This window comes from Poecilia reticulata, chromosome 23, assembly GCF_904066995.2.
Source record: "Poecilia reticulata chromosome 23, P_reticulata-male-v2, whole genome shotgun sequence".
Lineage (NCBI taxonomy): Eukaryota > Metazoa > Chordata > Actinopteri > Cyprinodontiformes > Poeciliidae > Poecilia > Poecilia reticulata.
This window is the reverse complement of record NC_088852.1, coordinates 9,185,700-9,202,143: the sequence shown is the minus strand read 5'-3', so window position 1 is coordinate 9,202,143 and position 16,444 is coordinate 9,185,700. Positions and strand designations below refer to the sequence as shown.

Sequence of the window (16,444 nt, the reverse complement as noted above, 5' to 3'; positions counted from 1 at the left end):
TGGCTTCAGGTTTTGTGTTTGACGTTATTGGTCCTGGGACTTTCCTGCTCTGCATGTTTTAGTGCAACACTAAAAGCAGCTGGTGTTTTTCCATGTTTTTTGGATCTACACACACACAGACACATGCACAGACACACACACACACACACACTCATCCAGAAATATGAATTTTCTTTCAGTAAAATCCTGAAGAGAAAACACCAATGACGTGAAGCGACAAAGTAAGGGAGTTGCATTATATCACTGGCATAAACTGTTTTTACAGCATTCAACAAATATTTGAAAAGAACATCTTAATCTATAGATTTTTCATAATAATAATTTAAAAACGGGATTTTTTTTGTTTAACAGAAAGGGGTGAAGCAAACAATAGAGATATCAGAAACAAGGCCATATCAGTATTCGTTTTGTAAAATAACAGTTTGATCTTTACGCTTTCTTAGTTTATTTTCATTTTGGCCACAGTTTGATTCTTTTAGCTTTGTTCAAATTGAAAACAAAAGTAGTATTAACAGTGAAGCATTAAGTGAACTTCTCTGAGCTTCAGGGAACTTCAATATAAAAGACTGACGTGTGTCTGAGCTGAGAAACATCCCAAACATCCAGGCTGGGAATCTCCAGGGTCAAGCCGGAATGAGAAGGTTATCTCTCTTAGACTCTCTCTCTCCCTCAACTTGACCGTCATGTGTTCGCATTGAACAAAGACAGTCGTGAGCCATGATCATGCTCCATGGTACAGACGTCTCGTGTGAGGTGCATCTACAGTCAGAACCAAAATCATCTTCTAGATCGACTGAAGGGTAGACGAAGCTGTGTGATTTATTTTTTGCTGCCTCACAAATGGTTAATTCTGTAATAAATGCAGTTTGTCTGACTGAAGATGCATCTGGAGTTTTGCCACGCTTAGAGCCTTTCTGGCGTTTCCTCTTGCCTTCTCCACTTTCTTTCCAACTGTGAGTTTCTGTGTCTTTTTTTTATCGGGTTTATTTTTTTGGCCTGCCTGTCTTTGTGCTGCAGCTGCGATCCATCTACTGTAACCGGCTTTACATCTATGCCTCACCTGCCGACTTTTTTAAAATTAATATTTTTATATATATATGTATATATATACACTTTTTGATTAAACTTTACTGCCACTTAACTCAGTTTCCTTGTGTTCTGGTGGATGGATGCATTTGTTTTCTTTTTATTCTGCTTATTTGAAATTTCAACGTTTTCTTGCCCCATTTCGTTTTTGGTCTTTTCTGTGGTTCTCTCTGCCATTCACCTGATCTCAAATCGATTGTATCTCGTTGTCGCAGCAGCACTCAATGCCACACCCCTTCGGCGGAGGAGCGAGCTCGGCCGGAGGAGTCCCAACTCTCCCGGAGCCTCCGGCTATTTTCTTCCCCTCCATCCCCGAGCGCCCCGTTTCCTTCTCTCCTCCTCCCACCGGCCCTCCGAAGGGCTACAACACCCAGAGACGTAAAAGCACCTCCATTCTGGAGGCGCATACGCGGCACTTCCAGCCCGCCTACCCTCGCTACGGGAGCACCCTGCACCCGTTTTCTGGGATGGAAGCTGTTGAGGGTCCGTCTCTCTTTATGGTGAATCCTGGCTTTGCGGCAGCGGCTCAGAGACTCGGCCCTGGCGATTCTCTGCATCTCCCGGGGCAATCCGAGCCGACTTTGTATGGCTATAAGGACATGAGAGCGGAACACGAGGAAGCTGTGAGGCGGCTGAGTCTTAATCAAGCTGCTTTGTTGGACCATTACGAAGCAATGGCGTATGCGGGGTATCCGATGACTGCCCACCAGCTGGGTCATCTGAGTTTCCATCATCAGAGGCAGGCAGCAGCTGCGGCAGCGAGCTTGGGCTTTGATCCTGGTCCTCCACCTCAACCAGGGTTCATCCACCCACAGATCATGCAGAGAATAAGCGCACACAGCCCAATACCTCCGACGTTGCCCCCCATGACTCCTTCCACCGGTGGTTCAATCTCTTCTTCATCGTCCGAGGGTTGCTTTCCTCCACAGCATGCGTCCTCATCCCCCTTCCCCATTTCTGCACCTCCAGTGATGGCTGACACGCCGCCTGCTGGAAGTGTTTTTGAGTTCCATCTAGCTGCGGCTGCTGCGGCCGCTGCTGCAGACCCGAACCTGCTGGCTTCCAGGATTTACAGAGCTCGCCGCAGCTCCATGGACCTCCCTCTGGAGGACAGCTCCGGGACGGGGTCGGGTGGTTCGGGAACCTACAACCGATTACAGCCGGTAACGGAGGAGCTCTACGCCTACATCAGCCCAGAGCTTCCTTTGCCTCCAGGAAACCTCCTCCTTCACCACATCGGTTTGATCGCAAAGGACCGAAGTCCTGAACCGTCCAGCGACTCTCTGGCCTCCTCTGATGCAGGAGAGTTTCAGTCGCCTCCTCCTCCGAATCTCCCTGCTCAGTTCGACTCGTCGGCTGCTCAGTCAATCCCTCGGTCCTCCTCTTCCGCACACTACGATTCCTTGGGGGGAGCCCTTTTCCAAGAACCCCAGGGTCATCCGCCTTCAGTCCAGAGCTTTTTCCCTCCCACCCCGTCGTCTGAACTCCCACCTGGCGGCGCGTCGTCGGCTCAGCCGGAGTCTCTGCAGAGTCCCTGGCTCCAGCAGCAAGCCCAACACGATGCAGCCCACCTTGAGTCAATGCAGGCTTCTATTCCCCCTCTGGTACAGAGTTCAGACCTTAGAAACACTTGTTATGCCTCTGGGTCAGTTGCTAAAGGAAATCATTCAGTTATCGCTTTTCAGAACTGGAATGATTTCTTTTTTTACAGGGTTCCAACAGTCTTTACAACAATTACTTTCTGTATTTTATGGAATATTAGATTACAGATTATTTGCAGTTTTACAAAAAACATAACGGCAACAAAGATAAACTGTAATCTAGAGTGGCTCTCAAAAGTGTGAACATTTCTGTACATATGCCAGTTTTTGTAACGTTAAGAAAGCAAGACCGTAACGAATTGATTTCTCCTTTACTGTGAACACCAATTTTTCTGAAAAACAAATTTATGAGGTGAGAAATATCCGTTCAGCAAAATTAATGCACAAGTTTACATACTGCATGTTCTCATTTTTTATTTTATGCAGGTCTGAATGTTTTTTTATTTTATTTTTTTATTCTTTTGGAAGAAATTACTTCCATCTTCAAACAAAGCATACATAAAAACACAACCAATACTCCTGCAGCTCTCTGTGTTATTGTCTATGGCAAATACAAATGTGAGGAAAATCCTTCTTGGACTAATTTTGCTTTATTTCAGTTTTGTCACAGTCACTGGAGTTGAATTAACCCATTTAAGGGTTAATTTAATCAAACTATTTGAGGGTGTGCACACTTCTGCAACCACTCTATTGCATTAATTTCACATTTTTGCCCCTCTTTGTTTTTCAGTTGAGTTGTACAGGACATGTCGCAGTTAAAGGTCGAAAAAGATTTAAATTATGATCTCAAATATTTCAAGATCAACTCTGAGCTGGGAATGTTCCAAGAACCTTCCTACAACAATCTTGACATTCGAGTCTGGAAAAAAATGTGTTAAATATAAGATATGTTGGAACCTTGTATTTATTTTCCTTTGGTTTCTATCCCAAATGTTTGACCTGATTTACATCAGTGTTTTTAAAACTATTTAATGGATATTTGTTTTTTTGTTTTTCCCATGAGATTGTTGGGAGAGCCTAAAACAAGAGGATGTCAGATCTTAGTGCTTTTCAATCAAATTATATTAGTAATCTGACCCAGAGGCAGTCATACAGACCCCCCCATTGTTTTCATACCCTGCTGACCCAACAGCTCTCCCCAGCTGATGCTTATTATTCATCCTGTAGTCATGTTGTGATTTTAACCCCTACAGTCATATATCGGCACCGCAGAGAGGGTCTCACAACGCTCCCATTATGGCGACGAGCTCACCGTTCCTTCACTCGGTAATCGTGTGTGAAGCGTTGCCGAGGAAGAGCGTGATTTTAATCTAATACAGTTCAATTAGGGCTTAATAGGAGGAAGTTTTGACCCGGATCACATTATTCCATGTCCATTAGAAAAGTCATTATTACTGGTTATATGTAATTTAGAAGCTGTGTGTGAGACCCTCTCTGGTGTATAAGCTTTAGAAACGATCCAAGCCCCTTCTTTTCTGTGCCTTTGTTGGTTTATTTTGTCGTAGAAGTAAGTAATATTTTGTCTGTATGTTCATATATGAATGTATATGGAAAAAATGTGTGTTTGTGTAGGTATACTCACTCTGTGGTATACTTGAATGTTGATCGTACAAATCCAAAGTCAGCTTGATCTTCAAAATATGAGTCACTCCAACTATCTGAAAAAGGCTAATTTATTGCAATCTAGGATTTAAATAAAACTAAAAAAAAAAAATTTCTAATAGTCATAATAATAAGCAAGACTTTGCTGGTTTGTATGGGCAAACACACAAGAGACATACAACAAAACCGAGGGGGTTTGGACACTAAGCAGTGTAACCGTGTAGAAACCCATTTTATGTTTGTGTAGATTTTCTGTTGTAAATCCAAGAAGGTTTTTTTTTCTTCCTTTTTTTATGTTATGTTGTTCAGCGATTAATTAAAATGAGTCAAACCCTTAGAATGCTGGTGTTTACATTGCCAGCAATATCTTTTCGCATTTGCTTTCAACCACTTTTAATTTCTGCATTTTCCTATCATTCACTCATAATTTGTTTCCCTGTCATTCATCCTAATTGAAAAAATATATATAAATTTATCAATTAAATTTGTGACGTGAACTTCCCCTATGTTTTGCTGCCTTTGTTGTTAAAAGAAGGGTAGGTAGGAGTGTGTGTGTGTGTGTGTGGTGCAACATGCTATACCTGCCAAAAGCTTTCAGCAGACTTCGTCAAGGTGAGCTTTATGACGGGTACGGAGTTGCCCACAGCCTTCTGAGGGTTCAGTCATCCAAAGGTTGTGTGAGATGCTGCCCTGCGATCCTTTAGATTATGTGAGAAACTTGGTGAAAGTGCAGTTTTGGTAATAATTTTACATACGCTCATCATGGACATAAATGTTGCTTTAATTTTAGGCTTTTAAAGATTCAAACTTTTTTTTTTTCCCAAGAGTGGAATGATCAGACTACAAATAAAAAAAACAAACTATTTGGTTGACATTTATATGTAGTTTGGATTTTCAATGATCTCAAATGTACATGAAACCTGGGTTGAAAATGGATTACATTAAATATATGGTATTGTGCATCGATTTATTATTTTTGTTGAAGTCATCATCTGCATCATCATTCCACTCTGAAAGAACGAATAACATAAAAGCATAACATTACTAGGATATTACTGCCCATGATGCATCTATGTAAACCACCAACTGCAACTCTATCTTCTGTTTATGCACAATTATTAGAGACCCACAAAGGTTGAGGCTCAAAATTGAAGGAGTGAGCTCAAATGAGATTTTTTATTTTTTTTCACCCATTAAAAGTGGGTCAAGGAAGGTCCGACAGAAAATACTGCGTTGACTCTTTAGTTCAACATTCAGTTTTTTATATTCCAACCACTATGCTAGAATTCACTGTCACGACATTATGTAATAGTTATTATCACTGCCAATCACTTAGGGTCTTACCTGCATGTGCAGTGTCCTACTTACACCCTGCCTAACCCCAGTAATGTGCCTGTACCGTTGCTATATTTCCATCCAGCCAATGTCGGTGTGCTTATACCCGTCTCTGGATGGTTTATTGTACATTTGGTGTCTCTGTGCATGTGTGCATACACAAGAGGAGAGTGTAGTTTGAAAGTAAGGGAGAAGGAGTGTCTTGTGTTTGCACTCATGCTTGGTTTGGGTTCAAATCTACAAACATGTACTGATTAATTTCTTTTTTTCTTTTTTTTTGTCCTCAATCTCCTGATTTCCCCATCTACATCCTCCATCTTTTTTTCCCCTATTTGCCACATTGGATCTCTTCCTCTTTGTCTGTTCTTTGGTCTTTTTCTATAAATCTGTTCCTAAGCAGCAGGTTCAGACTCCCACCCCTAAACCAAGTTCAGGAACCCCTCTGGTTCCTGCCGCCACACAGCCTGATCCCACAGGGGCTTCCCAACAGGTAGGAAAATTAAGAGAATTTAAATTCAACAGCTATTATTATGAACCACATTCATAAAAAAAGCATCTTTTGGTTCTTTGTAAGAGTAACTGAGAGGTTTCCTCTTTATAGCAGTCTACTTAAACAAATATGCATGACATTGCAAACCACTCATTTTGTTATTCATGAAAAAAAGAGAAACATTGCATTCTTCTTAAAATAGGCTCAAATTCAGTGCTTAGGTTTTTTTCTTTAACTTTTGTTTGGACCTCTTACATTTTGTTGCTACTCTACACTGTATCTATATTTAATTTTTTTTATTTTTTTCCCTAGGCTGTGTTATCTGGTCAGAGTTCTGTTTCCCTTCAGAGTCCAACCCACACAGCACTGCAGCAGACGTCTGCACAGGTAACTATTTCAGTGCAATGTGCCTTCAACATGCATCGATTCTTATTGTGGAAGTATTTTTTGCCGGCACTTTGTAATTAAATTCTTTTGAACCAACGTGTGATACAATAGATGAGCTCTAGGCTCCACATCTTTCAGATGTGTCTGCCTCAGCACACCTGAATCAAATAACTAGGTCAGGAGCAGGACGATGTTGAACTTGACAGCATGTTCAGGAAGGCGTTCAGCCGTTTGATTCGGGTGTGTTTTGGACCAAGGACCCGTCTAAAAGCTGCTTGTAGAATCCTTGTTCTAAAGCCTTAATTTGCTGATGTTTATGCAATTCACTATTTTACTATTTTTGCAAACACACGTGTTCATAATTACTTTAGAGACTTAGGAAGGGGTCTATGTACTAAATTAGGTTGTATCCACTGTATATGTGCTGTATGTACCCCATTACTATCATCACTCCTGGTAAAGATGTTCAGAAATGCCGTGAAATATTCAGACACTGACCAAAATCATTTATTCAGTGGAGAATACTTTCCACATTAAATAATATATTTTTATAAGAAAGTCACTGTCATGTTCTATATTTAGGATAACTGAAGCATTTTTTGAGTTTGCAGAAAGTTTTAGGTTTAAATTAATCAACAACAACTTTGCGTTTCCTCAGGTTTTAATAAGCAAATTCATAATTATAAGTATTAGAATAACTATAATGAGCACTTGTCATTGTGTAAGATCACTATATGCTACTTAGGGATGAGCTTGAAATGTTTATAACAAAATGTAGTTGTATTTATTTTGATATTGATAAAATCAGTCCACTGTTAGCTAATGAATGTCTTCCTTTCACTTTGTTGCCGCCTGAATAAACCACAAACATTTCTCAATATATCACATGAGATGCAGTTTTCTTTTTTAGTTTGTTTTTTTTAAATAGCCTCTTGCATCTCTGACTTCACTTGTAAACACCTCACTTATACTGAAAACATCTACATTTAAGTCGTCTCGGTCACCTTTCGGGGCAAAGCTAAAACTATTTTTCTCTGCGTGTCGCTTATAAGAACAGCTACTCGCCTAAATCTCCCAACATCTACAGTAAGAGCAGCAAATCCCAGCAGTCCTTGCCAAAATGTACTGTGACGAGGATGGTAGCAAAAAGTGACCAGATCTCCATGGAAGCATTTTGAATTGCGTTCTGCTTGTCTTTACCAGGGTTGTTGATAATACTGGAAGCTATAAGTTGCGTTCACATGAATAAGCAAATGAACTGTACAAGATGGCAGCTTTGAAATGACTACTGTGATGAGTTTGTGCATGATTCAGTTTAAACTCTTCGTCTTAGTTTGATTCGTTTTCTTGTCTTTTGATCCTCTTGCATGCTGCTTGTCTTTCACCTCTGGGATTGTGTCGTCTTTCTGTGGTGCGTGTAGTTTTCTGACCTAAGCCCCTCTCCCAGTATAGAGCATCTTTATCTGTTATACCAGGCTGCTCAGCAAGCTCTGGTTCAGGTACTGTCGTAATACATATTGTAAACCAATGTCCATCTACGTGTTTGTGTGTGTGTGTGTTTGTGTTGCACCCTTGAAGCTAACAAATCAGTGTTATTTGTTGCTGTGTTTGATGTCCCACAGATTACAAGCAAATTCAGCCTCCATAATTGACTGAAGTAACTCTGTCATCTTTTGTTAGCGTTTTTTCTTTGGCTCTCCGACTAACTCCTGTGATTAAAAGCATGAATCATACACAGAGGAGGATATTTTATGGAAATGAAGATGGATACTAATTCCAGAATCAAAGACTGCTAAATATCAAAAGGTTAATGTTCAATCACCAAGCAAAGGAGAAACTTTAAATGCAAGCTGGATCACTTTTTTAAAAATGCAATTCTAAATTACAGACATTTCACAAAATCAAAATAGATTTGGGTTTTTTTATGGTTTATTTCCACCTTTTTTTTCCTTTCCTTCCTTATTCTTATACTTTGGGCTGTATTCTAAGCTCCAACAAAGTATGAAAAATAGTTTTCTTAGACTTAAACGCCTCCACCTCCTTAAACCACTGGTGTTTTGGAGTTACCTTTTAGACTGAGAAGCCCTTTTGTTATATAAAATGTCTTTTGACTTGCAGGTTGCCTAAAATCTAAGCACTTCAGCTCTTATGTTTAACTTTTTCTACGACTTACAGGCGTTAAGCTGTATGTGATGAAATTCACAAGGTCTGAGTCCTGTGTGTTGTGGATTGATTAAACGCATTATGTTTTATCCATCACTATCATGATTTTGTTTTAGTTGCTGAATGAAGAGCCACAGATACATGCATGACTTACAGCTGTGCTTTATGTGTTTGCCTTGTACAGAATTTGCTGTTCACTCTCAACTCTCCCAAGTCTCTAAAAAAAACCTTCCAGGTTTTTTGCCTGCACTTTGCCATCTACAGTCAGACATGCTTGCTCTTAATTTTCACATTTAAAAAAAAGAAAGATCATATGGTACAAAAGCCACGAATGTCGATTCTTGCCACATTCTCACTTCTAATCATCGTTTGGGTTTATCTACTTCCTCCTCGTTCCTTTGACGTTGCTTCTATCTTTTTCTTGATTTTTTTTTTCACCCCCCTCCTGCTTCTTGTTTCTGTTTTCCCCTTATCTCGGTACCTCCCTCTCAGCCCAGTTTACCTCCGCCAACTTCTACTGTTCCCATGGCGACTCTCCCTTCTCCGTCGGCTCTTCCGACACCAGTCGTGCCCTCCCTCCCCTCTCCTCTGCCTATCCCTGTTGGGGTGGTGCCTACACTCGTTCCCTCTCCTCTTCCTCCTGTGCCCACACCTGTGCCTCGGCCTTTGGCCACCGTGGTGCCAGTCATCAGCGTAGTCACCGTCCCTCCTGACTCTCCCATGGAAGCCCCTCCTAAGGTACTGGTTCTGTTCAAAGCCACCAACTGGAGGTTATGGCGCTGTTACGGGTTCGGATAAAAATAAATGCTGCATCATCCAAAAGTCCTAAAGTCAATCTTTTGATTTGTAAGCTCATCTTCCCCAGTTTGAAGCACAAACTTGTAAATTAGTCACTCGCCAGACATCTACATCTGCTCATCATGAGCATCAAGTTCAATTTGATCTAGGCCTTTAATGATATAAACTTTGTTCTTCCAAAGTCTATTGATGATACAATCAGGTGTAATGATTTGCATGATTAGAACTGGGTCCACATGTTTGACTTTACTGTGGATTTTAACTCAGTCTGATCTTTGCTGTGGATTTTAACTCCTCCCACAACAGTTAATTAAATGCCCCATAACAAGCAGCACCTCCTCCATTTGTTTGTTTGTTGGTCTAAACAAGCTCCTGGAATAATTCTGGGTGTATTTTGAACCACCAGTTCATTTAAACTGGTTGGTTTTCTGGAATAGACCCATTTATTAAGTATAATCTGCACATCTATGGGATTAATGAAATGTATATCCTTTCATTAAATAGTGTAGAGTTCAGGAGCTCGACGTTAACCAGTTCTGATGTGTGATGGAGATGAGTGTCCTATTGGGAAAGTGAAGATTGATGCTGCGGCCGACATGCTTAACTGTTGAATCAGGGACGTTTGAGTTTGAAACCATTGCAGTGACTCCTCCAGAAGGCATTTATTTTGTCCAGGTTGGAAACTTTCCCTCTCAGTCCCTGGCAAGCTTCAGCGTCACTAGTGTTTCTGCATTACCATTTCGTTGCAGATTTAGGACTTCACAAAAATGCGTAATGCAGGGCTAATTATGACTGCATTTTTTTATGTTCAGGTTTGTTTGAACTCGTGGTATCTTGCTTTCATTTGGGGAAAAAATGTCCTAAAACTGAAAGGAAAAAAAATTTGGCTGAATAAACACTGTTGTGATGCACTGCTTCTTCCTTCATACCCATGCAGCGTCGGGTTTTTTTAGCTTAAAAAAGTCAATTAAGCAACACACAATAAATTGATTTATGTGCGCCCAATTCTATAAAAAAAAACCACATTAAACTGATTTTGTAGTTTTCTGTTAGCTGTGGAAAAAAAAGCGTTCACAACAAAATCCCTCATTCATTACCTGGATTTGCATTGAATTATTTTATCCTAGCCACAAGTAGAGTGCATATCTGAAAAGTCACTTAAACAAAGCAAAGATTGTTTTGCACGCAAAAGTAAAGAATGAAAAAAATTATTTTGACACCAAGATTAAGTATTTCACTCTATTGAGAGTCTAAAGCTGGTTTATATAAAATGTGTTGATGTTGAGCATTTCTTTGTTTCCTTTTGTTGGTGCCAGGAATAAAATTAAAATGTGTTACAATGGCAATTAGAGTCAAGAGAGCTCTGCAGAGTGTTGATATGCAAAACAAATAACAGCTAAGGGATTTGTATTTACAGGACAAAGTCTTAAATTAAGGGCGATTTAACCATTTTTCCAGGCTCACACGTTTTTCAGTTTTATTAAAAGAGACTGTAGTTTGATAGATTCTGGGTAAGCATCTTAACATTTGCTGTTGAGGTAATTCTCATGTTGGTTTCTAGTCTTTCTTAGTGTTTTTCCCAGCTTTAATGCATTTTTTCATCCCCACAGTTTTCCTGGTGTGTGTGTGTGTGTGTGTGGTGACGCCTTATGCTTGTTCACGACAATGTAAACATGTCAGGTTATGTGTGTTACAGTCGGCTTCGCAATCTTCAGAGCTGTCGCAGGGCCAACTGCAGCCACCCCAAGTTCTCTCATCTATAGAAAGGTAATGTATGCAAGTAGATATCAGATAACGTGTAATAAAAACCTTTTCTCACGCGTTTTGTTTTTAACGCCTGCCTTTCTCTCAGCAGCCACTCGGAGACCTCGGGCCTGAGCGATGGAAACGAAGGAGGAGGCGGCGGCCGTCATGAGGGTCGCTCCGCCAAACGGCATCAGAGGCGTTCTGTGCGAAGCCGGTCGCGTCACGAGAAGACGTCCAAGGCGAAACTCCACGTCCTCAGTGTAACGACTCTTTTCCTAATCGTTCCGTCGTCTTAGCATCTTGCTTTGTGCGACACATGTTGCAGAATTGTGAATTCAAATGCATGTCATGAATCATTGGTCAAAATAGAAATAATTTTTTTCCCGCTCTCATGTTTATTTCTTTGTTTTGTTTGGCGTCGATGAATGCAGATCTCCAACCGAGGAGACAGAGTGGCAGAGTGTCAGCTGGAGACTCACAACAGGAAGATGGTGACATTTAGGTTCGATCTAGACGGAGACAACCCTGAGGAGATCGCCCAGATCATGGTACGGTGCTGATCACCCGACTGCTTTTGTCCATATTCAGAGAATCTTGCTCAGCCTCTCCTATGCTTGATCAGGTTCTTGAGTAGAGGTGGGGAGAAAGGACTTTAAGCCATAAAAAAAAAAATCTAAATGCATCTGATTGTTTGGTTGTTCCAGGTTGAGAGTGAGTTCATCCTGGAGAGTGAGCGAGAGTCGTTCATTGAGCAGGTCAGAGAGGTCATCGAGAACGCTGATCAGAAGGGAGACGCAGGTAGTCAGGTGAGGACAAAAGTCTGGGTCGTAATTCATTTTCAGAGGAAAAGTTTTTGGTCTTATGTTCATTGTTGAACAATCTTTCGCAGCGTTGGAAGGTTTTGCTGAAACATTTTCAGACTTTGTCGCTTCGCACTCTCAAAACCAGTCAGTTTTCTGAAGCGATGATTTTTTAAAACAATCCGAGTTGCTAACACGTTCGCTCGTTTATTTCCAGAAGATTGGTGATAAAGAAGAGCAGATTCCTGCGATAAGCAGCCCCATGCCGGGTAGGAACAACTTAATAAATAAAACTTGTTTTGAAGAGAAAATCCACCAAAATCTAACATTTACTGTTTAGTTGTTTGTTTTTTTGTTCCGTCTTAGATGGGAAAACATTTGTTTTTCTATATTTTAGACATCCCTCCTAGTGCGACGTCACAAGTGGTCCACTCAGCAGGACGGAGATTTATCGTTAGTCCTGTACCAGAAGGCCGACTGAAGGACCAAACCCTGCCCCCCTCACCAACACCTGCCCCGGCAACTCCTTCTGAAACTGGTAAGTAGACCCAATTTATCTTCTTCCTGGATGAGCTTCTCTCTCTCTTTTTGTTTTTTACTTAAATTGGGTTCCTTCTCCTTTTTTGTGTCCATTTAGTCCAGTCTCATTCTCCTGGCCAGATGTTGGTATTTTCCCAGTCTGCAGGAGCGGTCACGTTACAGCAAGCCTTCTCTGAGCTCAGGCAGAGTAAAAACCAGTACGACGCAGGCCCCAGCACTGCTCCGGCCTCCATCCACTCCACACATCCTCCCCTGCAGCCCGCAGCGGCAGCGGCCTCCCCGCACAGCAGCGTAGTCACTCCCTCCGTGGATTCAAGTCTAAATCAAGTCAAAGAGCAGCTCAGTGAAGCGTCTCTTCCTCCCCTCTCCCTCTCCTCATCCTCCACCTCCGCGCCCCCCGTCTCCTTCAGTCCTCCCTTTTCTTCATCTCCTCCTCCCACCGTGGTAAATCAGATCATCCTCCAGTCTCAGCCCGTGATGCAGGCTGCGTCTCGACCACAAGCACAAAGTCAGACGCAAACCCAGCCCCCGGCTTACATCCAGCCCCAAACAGTTTCTGCCGCCTCGCTGCTTACCTCCGTACCAACGGCCAGCATCTCCAGCGTCCCGCCGACGGTGCTCACTTCCTCTCTTCTAGGCCAGACTGTGCCGTTCGTATCCTCGCCTCCTTCCTCTGCTCTCGAACTGTCGTCGGATCATCTGTCAGTCTCCCCCACCTCTGCCTCCACTGTCCCCACTACGGCCATCCCAGGTCCACAGATGTCTCCACCCTCCTCCGCCCCTCCAGTTCCCGCAGCTGGCTTGTCTGCCTCTGTGGGTCTCCAGCCGGTGACCACAGCCGTTCCTCCAGTCCAGCCCACTCTGGTCCACTCGCAGCCACAGACTGCAGCCCTGCCGGGGCAGACACACACACACTCTGTGTCTGGAGAATGTGACACGAGGTGAGACGCGAAAAAAAGCCTCTGTTAAAATGCCACGTTTTTGTAATGGAGGTTCATTTCAGCTTAAACCTGCAGCTTTTATTATCATGCTCTTGGGTTAAGTTTAATATTTTTGTACTTTACAAAACAGGGTTTCTACCATTTAATTATTTAAGTGCTCAGGAATGACTCCTAGCACACTAGAGATAATAATAATCAGCCACTTTTATCTACTCAATGCCAGACCAGCATAAACCAGTCAACGCACTGCAAAATCACAAACTCTTGCCATGTAATTTTGGTCTAATTTCTAATGCAAATGTCTTAGTACACCTGAAATAAGACAAAGCTAACTTACAAGTAACTTTTCAGCACAATATAATGGCTTGTTTTAAGTCAATAATTCTTTAATATTGATGAAACGTACAACTTAAAATGTCTTGTTCCACTGGTAAATTATTTCACTTATAACAAATACTTTTTCATCAATATTAAGGAATTATTGACTTAAAACGAACTCCTATTTTTTGCTGAAAAGTTAGAAACTAGACCAAAAATCCTGGCATTGAGTGTCTTTTAAATTAATTACTGATTATTATATCATCTTCCGATGTAACCCCTCTATGTCGTCTCTCAGGACTGAGACTTCCTCCGAGTCCGTAGGCAAACCGGACGACATCCAAGCTCTGGACAAGAAGCTGCGCTCGCTCTTCATGGACCTCGGTGGAGTGGTGCCGTCCACACAGGGAGACGTCCTACCTGCTGACCCCGCCTCTGGAACCTCCGTGGCTGGCACCTCGTCCCCCATAAGCGCCGGCCCCACCTCCACCACGTCTGTAACTTCTCCTTGCTCCACCCAGTCGGTCAACCCACCGCTGCCCCCCTCCAGCCTGGCACTGGGCCCTCTGGGGTCAGCGGCTCCCGTGCAAGGCCCAGGGACACCTGTGGCCACCCCTGCATCATCCAGTATGTAGAGGATTGTGTTTCTGCAGTTGTGCAACTCTTAAAAAAATAAATAAATTCTTTAACTGAATTTCTGATTCAAATCAAATCTCCCTAGTAATCCCTGCCTCCTCTATGGGTCAGACTACTCCATCCAAAACCCCCCTATCCAGGGTACCGGTGAGTTCTACAGAATATCATATCTAATAACTCCAGAGTCTAATTGCATAATTTGTGTATGAGTAGTGGATGTATGGGTAGGAAGCATGGGCATGGTTATTTACTGCTAAAAGTAATATATTTTCAGTTCTAATTGTTTCTTGCTACTCTTACAACTCACCTGGCATGTAAGTTCCTTTTAACAGGGTTCCTGCACAGTCTTATTACAGAATGTCTTTTAGTATTTCGAAATTTAGGAAAAAAGTTTATATATTCAAAAGTCTGACTTTCTAAATCTTAAGCTAAATAATCTGAAACTGTTACGCCATTTGATTACACAGAGAAGAATGCAAACGGTAGTAGATCATTTTTAAGCAAGAGGCATTAAATCTGCATAGAAATATTGTTTTGAGTGAGAGCACAGGATATTAACGAGCAGAGATTTTTTTTAGAACATTTGATGTCAAAAATATATAATCCTGATCTTAAATTCAAACTATATTATTTTCTCAATAGAAATAATTCAAATCAAATCATATATATTTTATTTATCCTAACAGGAACTTAAATGTTGCCGTAGCTCGTATCATCCCAGCATCTTCAGGAAGTAGTTTGGAAGGTGATGCTGCAGGTTGTAAGGATCTCTGGTAGCAGTCAGTTCTGCAGCAAATCTGAAGAAGCCTCTGACTGAAGACTTTGTCATACACGCTAACAGCTCAATATCTGGTCAGCAGACTTGATATAACATGGATGTTGTTGTTGGCGAGCACTTCTAATATTTAAATGGTTTTCAGCCTGATTAGGAAATCATACAGAAAGTTAGTCAAAAAAAATTAAGAGTTCTTTTTTTAATTTTTTTTATTTAAGCCTGAGAAAGATCATTTACAAGAAATGTGCAGGAACCCAGTTTTAACATTCTTAGGCATGAACACTACTTTTGTAATCTTTTCTTCACATATCTGTTTGTTTTACTTCCTGCCACTTTCTACTCATTGCATCTCTTTCTCTGGGATTAGGCCACTTCTCCTCCTTCAGAGCTCCTGTCACCCTTCCCTGGACCTTGTCTAATACAGGTGTTTTTTTGCTCATTTTAACACTATTATATGTGCTGCAATGCAGCTCTGTTTTTGTTCCAACTGTATCTCAACTAATTCAATGTAATTTTTTATGTGTTAGTGTAACATCTCCACACTTAACTCTTAAAACAAAAACAAAACAAAAAACAACTGTCAATCTTTCCCCTAGGCTTCAATAATTTGATTGACGTATCGCCTGTGATGAGTCGTTCTTGATGTTAAGACAGAATAATTGCAATCTAAATGTCACTGATAGTGGAATGCATGCTTGAATAATATCCCATCTTGGCATAAAAAGGTCCAAAAGCCTAAGATAATTGCTGAGGTTCCAGCAGAACACGCTGAGGACGAGTCACTTCAGGCCATAGACTGTCTCTGTATTCCCAGGCTTTGCTGTTGTGACTGTGGCCGTCTAAAAATAGACATTCTTTCAACCAGAACCGCGTCCTAAATAGCGAGACATGATTTGAAGCTCCTTTTATGAAAATGTGACCTGCCTGGTTATAAAACTCCCTCCATTTCTCTTATGCAACTCCCTCCGGGTGAGACCTGTCCTGTTGGATTAAGGTAATCGTTCTGTGGTCCAGGTTCACCAGGGATCTGATTTTAATTATCCACTTTTTTTTTAGTTGTGACTAAATTGCTAATGTGAGGGCTTTTCATTCTTCCACTCAGTGCTTATTTGTGTTTTTGTGCCAACAAGGAGACTTTGTTCAGTAGGATTTTCATTTGTATTCAATTCTATTAAGTTTTTCTTTTATTAATTCCAATTCTGCTCAAATTATACCTCTTGATGGCA

The 16,444-nt window shown here is 41.4% G+C and overlaps 1 protein-coding gene across 24 annotated transcripts in view; it reads left to right on the top strand.

The window, feature by feature from the left end:
• Positions 1 to 16,444, top strand: part of wnk1b (WNK lysine deficient protein kinase 1b) — an 87,122-nt gene that overhangs the window by 55,814 nt on the left and 14,864 nt on the right. For 10 of the 24 annotated variants that reach the window (XM_081604059.1, XM_081604053.1, XM_081604074.1 and 7 more), the window contains 14 exons: positions 1,302 to 2,690; positions 6,022 to 6,114; positions 6,427 to 6,501; positions 9,157 to 9,402; positions 11,159 to 11,229; positions 11,315 to 11,468; positions 11,640 to 11,756; positions 11,913 to 12,014; positions 12,226 to 12,277; positions 12,406 to 12,546; positions 12,646 to 13,489; positions 14,106 to 14,434; positions 14,529 to 14,590; positions 15,586 to 15,642. In XM_081604059.1, coding sequence (XP_081460185.1) covers positions 1,302 to 2,690; positions 6,022 to 6,114; positions 6,427 to 6,501; positions 9,157 to 9,402; positions 11,159 to 11,229; positions 11,315 to 11,468; positions 11,640 to 11,756; positions 11,913 to 12,014; positions 12,226 to 12,277; positions 12,406 to 12,546; positions 12,646 to 13,489; positions 14,106 to 14,434; positions 14,529 to 14,590; positions 15,586 to 15,642 — 3,732 coding nt within the window. Of the gene's footprint in view, positions 1 to 1,301; positions 2,691 to 6,021; positions 6,115 to 6,426; positions 6,502 to 7,922; positions 8,001 to 9,156; positions 9,403 to 11,158; positions 11,230 to 11,314; positions 11,469 to 11,639; positions 11,757 to 11,912; positions 12,015 to 12,225; positions 12,278 to 12,405; positions 12,547 to 12,645; positions 13,490 to 14,105; positions 14,435 to 14,528; positions 14,591 to 15,585; positions 15,643 to 16,444 lie in introns of all 24 variants that reach the window. The other 14 variants (XM_081604065.1, XM_081604066.1, XM_081604063.1 and 11 more) reach the window with 10 other exon arrangements.